This window comes from Rhinopithecus roxellana, chromosome 14, assembly GCF_007565055.1.
Source record: "Rhinopithecus roxellana isolate Shanxi Qingling chromosome 14, ASM756505v1, whole genome shotgun sequence".
NCBI lineage: Eukaryota > Metazoa > Chordata > Mammalia > Primates > Cercopithecidae > Rhinopithecus > Rhinopithecus roxellana.
In genome coordinates this window covers 56,778,861-56,788,268 of record NC_044562.1, presented here as the reverse complement: position 1 = coordinate 56,788,268, position 9,408 = coordinate 56,778,861, and the positions used below count along the sequence as shown (strand labels likewise).

Below are 9,408 nucleotides of genomic sequence, written 5' to 3'. Positions count from 1 at the left end.
GAGCTGTCCAGCGTGGTTGCAGCCTGCAGTGGCGCTCCCAGGGCCCGTGCCTAGCACCAGGAGGTGAATCCCGGCTCCAACAGCCCTCGTGGCCTTGGGAGATGCTGCCCTTTCTAAACCTGAACTTTTTCAACTGTAAAAATGAGGATATTTAATTTTCTGAGATGTCTCAGGTACTAAATATGAAATAAAGGAATTTTGGAAAACGACAAAGCTTTATGCAGTATAAGGCATGTCCTGAAGTTGAAACTTATGTACATATTTTGGTCAAAGGTGAAATAAAATTGCATTTAAATCTGCAAATCGGAGGTGGTCAGGCAGCCGAAGAGTTCCCTGAGATGCAGTGGTTTCTTTACATGGCTTGTTGCAAGTTTGTAACATCATGGAAAGTGTTTACTACATATACATCTTAAAGATAGGAAGAAAATTTAGCAGGAAACATTCAATCCAATTGACTTAGGTTTTATTGGGCACCGGTTATGTGCTAGAGAACCCTGGGACTCTGCTGCAGTGTGGACCATGAGGTGGGGTGTTTATGGGGTCAGCGAAGTGCAGGCCATTTCCACGATGAAGATCCTGTGAACTCTGGTGTGGGTGCTTGGACCCCACGTGTGGTGTTCTTTCTCCATGACCCTCCGGAAGCTCACGCAGAGCCTGAGCTCGCAGGCCCTCAGGCCGCCATCTTGTCCTTGGTGTGGAGGGGCTCAGCGATCTCCGGGACCCTGTCTGGGCACTTCCCTGGGCCCTGCAGCATCTTGTTCCTCACCTCCAGCTGCTCAGCCCATCCCATGCGGAGCCTGGGGCAGGGTGACAATTTCGTCATTGTGAGTCAAGCTCTTGGGACTGAGTGACAGCCAAGCCCGTGTCTCTCAGCACCTGGACACCTGTGAGAGCAGGAGTATGACACTCGCCGCTGGGGGGGTGTCACCGTGTCCCTGCCCAGCCGGCAGCTGTGACCTTGCTGGGTCTCCCAGGGCCCTGGTTGGCCTTGGCTCAGGCTGCTGCCCAGTGGGGGGTCTCACTCAGGACCCTCCTCACAGGAGAGGAAAAATGCCTGCCCCGGGAAGCAGCCTGGGCCCCCACTTCTGGAAGCTTCCGAGCCCCAGAGAGACTGCGCCTGAGCTCGAGCTCTTGCAGCCTCTGTCTCTGCTCTGCTCACTGAGTGGCAGGTGCCCTCACAGGATGGGGCGGCCTCTGTGGCTGCCTGGGGTCTGCCTGCCTCCCTGCACCCTGCTCGGTTGCCTGTGGGTGCCCACTTCCTTCTCACTTGCCGGCCCGCCTCACCTGCCCAGCCCGGCCACAGTGGACGGTGATATGTTGTGATCTCTGCCCCACGCCACAGGGGGACTTGGCGGCAGGAATGGCCTGGTCGAAGTGGTCCAGGCTCCCCGAGACCTGGGCAGATCCCCACCTGCCCGTGGCTGCCGCTTCCTTCAGCCTCAGGTATTTTTGGCTTTAGATGTTGGAGAGTGGGGTGGGTGCCTGGCTCCAGCCAAGGGTGAGCTGTGTCCATGAGGACACTTGTCCCAGATGCCCAGGACCCAGGTGACGATGGTGCTGCTGAGTGGCAGGCGGTGTAGCCCGGATGGCTGGGCCCCACGGTGATGGTCCCGAGCGACAGCTACATTCACCCTTGTCAGGCCATGGCTGCTGACTGGCGGGGCCCAGGACAGCTCCATGCATGAGGGGGTCAGCTGGGCAGGGCGTCAGCAGCTGCTGCTGTCCCACAGACTTGGTGCCTCCGGGCCTGGAGTCCTCGGCCCTCACGTCTGGCCGCCCATCCCAGAGAGGCTGCCAGGACAGCCGAGCCCGTGGTGATGGAAGCAGCGGCCTCTGTCCCTGGTGTTCCGAGCCAGGGGCTGTGGATGGCCAGTCTCCCACATGAGCCAGCTCCTCTCTCACGGCAGCTTCCCAGGGTGGGCCTGGCCCATGGGTTCACCTACGGGACCCTCTCAGCTTTCTGGGCTTCATGCAGGGAGGAAAGTTAGGCTACTCTCTAACGGGAACCCTAAGAGTGACCTTGAAAGCAGTGGTTGGCCTTGTGGCCTGGGGAGAACCGGGCTATGTGGGTGGATGGAGGGGGGTTGTGCAAATGGAGGCTCTGCCAGCCCTTGAGAGAACCCAGTGCCTGCCTGGAACACCAGCCTCCACCTCGGGGGCCGGAGGAGGCAGCGCAGACACAGTCCCAGGGCCTGAGCTCACTCCTGGGACCTGCATCTGGGCAATGGCCAGAGGACACCAGGGTACATGGCACATGCAGGCACATGCAGAGGCACGCAGAGGCATGCGGAGGCACATGCAGGCACACGTCCGGGAAGCACAGGGCAGGGTCGGTCGAGGCAGGGCCCGTGGGGCAGGCACTTGGCGGCGGGGGGCCTCTGCTTCTCCTCCATCTGCTGAGTGCCTGCCTGGTGCTGGGCTCTGTGCTGGGTCCATGTCTGTAGCTGGGTAGCTGGTGAGTGCGGAGGGGCACTCTCAGGCTCTGGGGACCGCCTCAGGCTGAGGAAGGGGCACCACGGCTCTCTTGCTTGGGGCTTGAGCACCAAGGGCTGCCTGGAGCCTCTGGAAGCGCCTGCTGTGTGCCGGCCAGTGCCTTGCAGCAAATGAGGAGCTCCGCTCCCCATCCAGCTGTCCCTGAGCAGTGGCTACACCCTGGGTCGGCTCAGGGTCACCCACTCAGCACCCATAGACCCCTGGGCTTGGCCCTGGGAGAGAAGGGTGTGCAGGCTTCGTATCTGCCTTCCTGAGCATGTCTGCTAGGAGGAGGAAGGGCACAAGTACGGATACTTCACTCAAGGGCAGTGACCTCAGAAAAACAAGCCAGAGAAAGACATTTCCTTCTGGAAAAGTTCCTGTGATCCTGGATGGGGTGTCAGGGAGATGGCAGGGGGAGGGTGTGTGGGTGAAGGGAGTGTGTGTGTTGGGTTGTGGGTGAAAGGATTGGGTGAAGGGATGTGGGTTTTGGGATGTTGGTGAAGGGGGTATGGGTGAAGGGGGTGTGTGTGTTGGAGTGTATGTGTTGGGGTGTGGGTGAAGGGGGTATGGATGAAGTGGGTGTGTGTGTTGGGGGGGTGTGTTGAGGTGTGGGTGAAGGGGGTGTGGGTGTTGGGATGTGTGTGTTGGGGTGTGGGTGAAGGGGATGTGGATGTTGGGGTGTGGGTATTGGGGTGTGGGTGAAAGGGGTGTGAGTGTTGGGGTGTGAGTGAAGGGGGTGTGGGTGTTGGGATGTGGGTGAAGGGGTGTGAGTGAAGTGGGTGTGCGTGTTGGGGTGTGGGTGTTGGGGTGTGGGTGAAGGGGGTGTGAGTGAAGTGGGTGTGTGTGTTGGGGTGTGATTGAAGGGGGTGTGGGTGAAGTGGGTGTGTGCGTTGGGGTGTGTGTGTTAGGGTGTGGGTGAAGGGGGTGTGGGTGTTGGGGTGTGGGTGAAGGGCATGTTTGTGTTGGGGTGTGGGTGTTGGGGTGTGGGTGAAGGGCTGTAGGTGAAGTGGGTGTGCATGTTGTGATGTGGGTGTTGGGGTGTGGGTGCTGTGTGTGTTAGGGTGTGGGTGAAGGGGGTGTGGGTGAAGGGGGTGTGGGTGAAGGGCTGTAGGTGAAGTGGGTGTGCATGTTGTGATGTGGGTGTTGGGGTGTGGGTGCTGTGTGTGTGTTAGGGTGTGGGTGAAGGGGGTGTGGGTGAAGGGGGTGTGGGTGAAGTGGGTGTGTGCGTTGGGGTGTGTGTGTTAGGGTGTGGGTGAAGGGGGTGTGGGTGTTGGGGTGTGGGTGAAGGGCATGTGTGTGTTGGGGTGTGGGTGTTGGGGTGTGGGTGAAGGGCTGTAGGTGAAGTGGGTGTGCATGTTGTGATGTGGGTGTTGGGGTGTGGGTGCTGTGTGTGTGTTAGGGTGTGGGTGAAGGGGGTGTGGGTGAAGGGGGTGTGGGGGTTGGGTGTGGGTGAAGGGGGTGTGGGTGAAGGGGGTGTGGGTGTGGGTGTTGGGGTGTGGGTGTTGTGTGTGTTAGGGGTGGGTGAAGGGGTGTGGGTGTTGGGGTGTGGGTGCTGTGTGTGTTGGGTGTGGGTGGGGGTTGGGTGAGGGGGTGTGGGTGTTGTGATGTGGGTGGGGGTGTGGGGGTTGGGTGTGGTTGGGTTGTGGGTGTGGTGTTGTGTTGTGTGGGTAGTGGGGGGTGTGGGTGGGGGGTGTGGGTGTTGTGATGTGGGTGAAGGGGTGTGGGTTGGGTGTGGGTGTTGTGGTGTGGGTGCTGTGTGTGTGTTAGGGTGTGGGTGCGGGGTGTGGGTGAAGGGGTGTGGGTGAAGGGGGTGTGGGTGTTGGGGTGTGGGTGTTGTGTGTGTGTTAGGGTATGGGTGAAGGGGGTGTGGGTGAAGGGGGTGTGGGTGTTGTGATGTGGGTGAAGGGGGTGTGGGGGTTGGGTGTGGGTGTTGGGGTGTGGGTGCTGTGTGTGTGTTAGGGTGTGGGTGAAGGGGGTGTGGGTGAAGGGGGTGTGTGTGTTAGGGTGTGGGTGAAGGGGGTGTGGGTGTGGGTGTTGGGTGCGGGTGAATTGGCCGTGGGCAGTGGGGTGTGGTGTTGCCTGGATGGCGATGTTTGATCTGGCTCCCGGTCTCACGGTTCGCAGCATGGTGTCTTGTCATTTCCCACTTACTGTTCCGAATGTGATCACTAGGCTGTCAGTTTCCTCCTGGGTTGACTCTTTACACAGGTCTGGAGCTGAGGGGTTTCATGGTGGGTTGAGGGCTAGGGCTGTGTCCAGGCACACTGCTGGCTGGGCTCTGCCCCTGGGCGACGAGTGCAGCTCAGGCACAGGGGTCCCCCACGCACTGTACACCCTGACTCACTTGTTCAGGGCGCTCCTGCGAACCCTCATGTCCTCGTTCTGCAGGTGTCTTGCGTGATGCTCAATTTTTTTCTCCCAAAACATCTTTATCCCACCTGAATCATATGCTACTCTTCCAGGATTCTTCAGTGTGAGGCTTTTACTCATGTTCTGGAAAATAAAAAGTGGAGAAGAGCTCAGCCACCTTGTGCCATTCCCCTTGAGGAGTGTGTGCTCCAGCACCCGGACGGCAGAGGAGCTAGCTCAGCCTGGAGCATTGTGGTCCCCACCTTTCTGGCACGTGGGAGATGGCGGAGGCTGCCCTCTGAGACTCAGGCCTCAGGTGGCTCCCGGCCGGCTCCTAAACACTCTACCCACTCTGCCTTCTGGAGCAGTCTCCTGTGTTGGCAGAAGTAGAAACGGAGGGTAAATCCCATTTTGGGCTTTTAGTCATTTTAAAATCTAAGCAATGATGCACTTGTAACTCTGTGTGTTAGTGTGGGTGATCTGCGGTCCCACCAGCGAAGTGAGTGTTTCTCAGATAGGGCTGTGGCTCCTGTGCCAGGTGAGTCTATCCCTTGCTTTTGAGACAGGGTCTCACTCCCACCGCCTAGGCTGGAGTACAGTGGTGCCATCTCCCCTCACTGCAGCCTTGACCGCCTGGACTCAAGTGATTCTCCCACCTCAGCCTCCTGAGAAGCTGGGACTATAGGTGTGCACCACCCTGCCTGGCTAATTTTTGTATATCTTGTAGAGATGGGGTTTCACTATGTTGCCCAGGCTGGTCTTGAGCTCCTGGGCTCAAGCAATCTTCCTGGCTCAGCCTCCCAAAGTGCTGGGACTACAGGTGTGAGCCAGCGTGTCCGGCTCAGTCAGCCTCTCTCGACACTTGGTTATTGGGTACCTTTTGGTTTGAAATATGTAAACCCGGGAGTGGGGTTAAATGTGGCAGGTTATACTGAAAAACTTCACCTCTGCCATTTGATGTAATATGCTAAAGTGAGGCTGACTGAAATGTTTACTTTCTAATTATTTTGGACTCCAGCATCTACAGGACACCAGCAGTCTTAGAATATCAATCTACAGCCATCAAGAATGTCCAAGGCCGGGCATGGTGGTTCACGCCTGTAATCCCAGCAGTTTGGGAGGTCAAGGCTGGCAGATCACTTGAGCTCAGGAGTTAGAGACCAGCCTGGCCAACATGGTGAAACCCCATCTCTACTAGAAATACAAAAATTAGCCATTGGTGGTGGGCACCTGTAATCCCAGCTACTTGGGAGGCTGAGGTAGGAGAATCGCTTGAACCCGGGAGGTGGAGGTTGCAGTGAGCCGAGATTGTACCACTGCAGTCCAGCCTGGGCGACAGACTCCGTCTCAAACAAACAAACAAACAACTAAAGAATGTCCATGACAAAGCACAAGTGCCGACAGCAGCAGCCTTTACTGGAGCCCCGCTTGCTCTGGGTCATATCTCTCTGGGAGGCGTGGAGCCTGGGTTCCTGGGTGGTGCCTGCCCTGGCCTGGCCCCAGGTCTCTGTGGATAGCCCTGCTCTGTGCTTGAGGATGGGTTTTTTTTTTTTAGACAGAGTCTCGCTCTGCCCCCAGGCTGGAGTGCAGTGGTGCGATCTCAGCTCACTGCAAGCTCCGCCTCCCGGGTTCACGCCATTCTCCTGCCTCAGCCTCCCGAGTAGCTGGGACTACAGGCGCCCGCCACCTCGCCCGGGCTAAGTTTTTTGTATTTTTAGTAGAGATGGGATTTCACCGTGTTAGCCAGGATGGTTTCGATCTCCTGACCTCGTGATCTGCCCGTCTCGTCCTCCCAAAGTGCTGGGATTACAGGCTTGAGCCACCGTGCCCGGCCGAGGATGGGGTTTACACAAGGGAGCCAGAGCTACGTTTCGGGGTGCAAGGCAGCGGGTTTCCAAATGAACGAGGCATCCACTGTTCTGGGGCCACCTGAGCCCCTAAGCCGCTATCCAGCAAGCCCCTCGGGGCCTATCGGGTGGACGGCGCCATTTCTGCAGCCCTGGCTGGCTCCCTCAGGGCACTTTGTTCTTCACCTTGGCCTTGCTTGGCCTTGGAGGCATTTCTCTTTCCCCGCCCCCCACCCTTCTCTCTTGCTGGGGAAGAACACGGGGCAGCAGGCGTGTGGCCCGAGAGAAAACCAGGCAGCTAAGACCCACAGCTTGTTTCCTGCAAACGCGTCACCTGCTTCAGGTGAAGAGGGCAAGGCTGCCTTCTGGAGCTCGGCTCAGGTTGCAGTGAACAGGGGCTGGGGACTCCTTCCAGGAGCTTGATGCGACCCCTGGCTGGGGGCTTCCAGCTGCAGAGGCACAGACGCTGCGGCCTGTGCAGCCTGTTGTGACATGGGTGCTGGGCGCTTTGCTGGGGAGCTGCCCCTGGAGGGCCACATAAATGGTCCATCGATGCCATGCCCTTTGTTCCAGAAACTTAGACATGCAAAGTTGATCACGAAGGGACTGAACTCAGCCATCCTGCCTGTGCTGAGGACGCTGGTGCAAATTCAATGAGTGGAAACTCAGCCAATGAAGAGGGTGGGATGCAGGGACCCCACCAGTCAGGGCCTGCCCAGTTGCTTCCCCAGAACTTCGCACCTCCTCTGGTGTCTGGGCAGACGCCTCCCAGAGTGAAGCCGGGGCTGGTGTCAGATTCAAACCAAGTTAACAGCTGGAAAACATCTGACAGCTGAGACCTGGCTGTTCTTGGCAGGGGCTTCAGAGAGCAGCGCGGGCGTTAGCGCTTTGGCTCTTGGGATGCTCAGCCTCCAAAGGCAGCCCTTTAAACCCTCATGGGACGAAAACAAACCAGCAGCAAATGGGAGAACCAGCAAACTAGCAGAGACAGAAAAAACAGACTTGCGGCCAGGCACGGCGGCTCACGCCTGTAATCCCAGCACTTTGGGAGGCCGAGGTGGGCGGATCATGAGGTCAGGAGATCCAGACCATCCTGACTAATATGGTGAAACCCCGTCCCCACTAAAAACACAAAAAATTAGCTGGGCGTGGTGGTGGGCGCCTGTAGTCCCAGGTACTCTGGAGGCTGAGGCAGGAGAATGGCGTGAACCCGGGAGAGGGAGCTCGCAGTAAGCCGAGATTGCACCACTGCACTCCAGCCGGGCGACAGAGTGAGACTCCATCTCAAAAACAACAACAACAACAAAACAAAACAACAACAATGATAACAACAGACAACGGTGTGTGTTGGGAGGCAGGTGATGGAGACATTGTCCCCCCGAAGGCGTTGACGTCAGGAATCCCAGTGGAAAACAAAATTACAAAGTTTAATTCCCCCAGCGAAATGCAGGTGGCCTCACGTATTGTGCTAGATATCTCACGTACTCTGTTCACATTTTGGGGGTCCCCAAATGCAGCGCCAATCTCTCAAGCAAGGACAGCGCCTGTCACATCACAAAGAGCTTACTTTTCCAACCATTTCTCAGTGACCGGCGGGTTTTCCTGTCTGTCGAGGGTCCTCAGCCTGTCCCCTTCCGGGATGCACGCCTGTATCTTGCCTGCCGCTCTCTGTTATATGGGCTTGGTGACATGCACGCTTGGCGTCGGTTCAGTCCCAGAAAGACGCGCTGCCCTCTGTCTGGGCACCGTCCCTGGCAGAGCTGTCTGTCCGGCGGGCAGCTGTTGGCAGCACAGGAATCTGGAGGGCAGCCGGCTGCGCCTCCTCCGCCCTCAGCCCCCACAGGACTGTTTTTCTTCTTTCGATGGTTGCTTCCAGGAAGCTGTGTGGGTGGGAGGGAGCCAGTGTCTGGGAGGGGCGTTGGGGCATCTGGGAGTCCCTGGTTTTGCCCAGGCCTGTGTCTCAGGAATGGTGGTCTCTGCACTTAATGCAGGCGAAATGTCTATCACAAAACGACGATGCAGACACACTCAAGGCAGACACAGAAATGCTTAGGGTCTCTCTGCTCGGCCCATATATAGATTTATGTATTTATTGTGAGGAGCTGGCTCTTGTAGTGACAGGCGCTAAGAGGCCTCGGGATCTGCTGTCTGGGACTCAGGAAAGCCTGTGGTGTCAGTCAGCCCGACTCTGAGGGAGGTTGGTGTAAATTTCAGACCTTGGTCCAGAGACGGTGAGATGAGGCATCCTGGAGCAAGCAGGAAGGCAGGAGAGCAGGGGCCATTCCTCCTTCCTCCACCGACGCCCCTTCAGGCTGTCAGAGGATTGGATGACGCCCAGCACGTGGGTGTCACCCGTCCACCAATTCCGATGCCAGTCTCGTCCAGAAACACTGTCCCTGCCGCCATCCCAGTGCCATCAGGTCGGTGCATAAAGTGAAGCCCTGTACTTTGTCCTGGACGGGGCTCCTCTCTCAGGCTCCATCCCTCGAGGCCTCAGGGAGCCGGCAACAGGGCCCAGCCAAGGCCAGCCTCCTCCATGATCTCTTTTCCATCTCCCGGGTCACTTGGTTCTTTATGAGGTTTCCAAGTAATTGATAGTTTCAGGTGAAAGCTTTTGGGAAAATTTCATTTACTATCATAAAGCAGACTGTACACTTATTTTTTATATTATCCTTCACAGTTTTTTTTTTTTCAAACTGGTGTTCTGTGGGTGTCATCAGTGGGTTGGGAGCTGTTT

The 9,408-nt window shown here is 57.4% G+C and overlaps 1 protein-coding gene across 1 annotated transcript; it reads right to left on the bottom strand.

Annotated features, from left to right (window-relative positions):
- Positions 1 to 449: 449 nt before the first annotated feature.
- LOC104673070 (protein FAM240C) lies at positions 450 to 8,411 on the bottom strand. Its single transcript, XM_010376969.2, has 3 exons — positions 8,239 to 8,411; positions 4,820 to 4,968; positions 450 to 797 (listed from the first exon to the last, which is right to left on the bottom strand). The coding sequence occupies exons 1-3, from the start codon at positions 8,248 to 8,250 to the stop codon at positions 671 to 673; spliced, it is 288 nt and encodes a 95-aa protein (XP_010375271.1). The 5' UTR covers positions 8,251 to 8,411; the 3' UTR covers positions 450 to 670.
- Positions 8,412 to 9,408: the final 997 nt, after the last annotated feature.

Excerpts from the sequence above, each read along its gene's own strand:
- LOC104673070 (XM_010376969.2), bottom strand. Across the intron at positions 798-4,819 it reads CGCAGGAGCGCCCTGAACAA|GCTCCGCATGGGATGGGCTG; the intron begins GTGAGTCAGGGT and ends ACCCTGCCCCAG.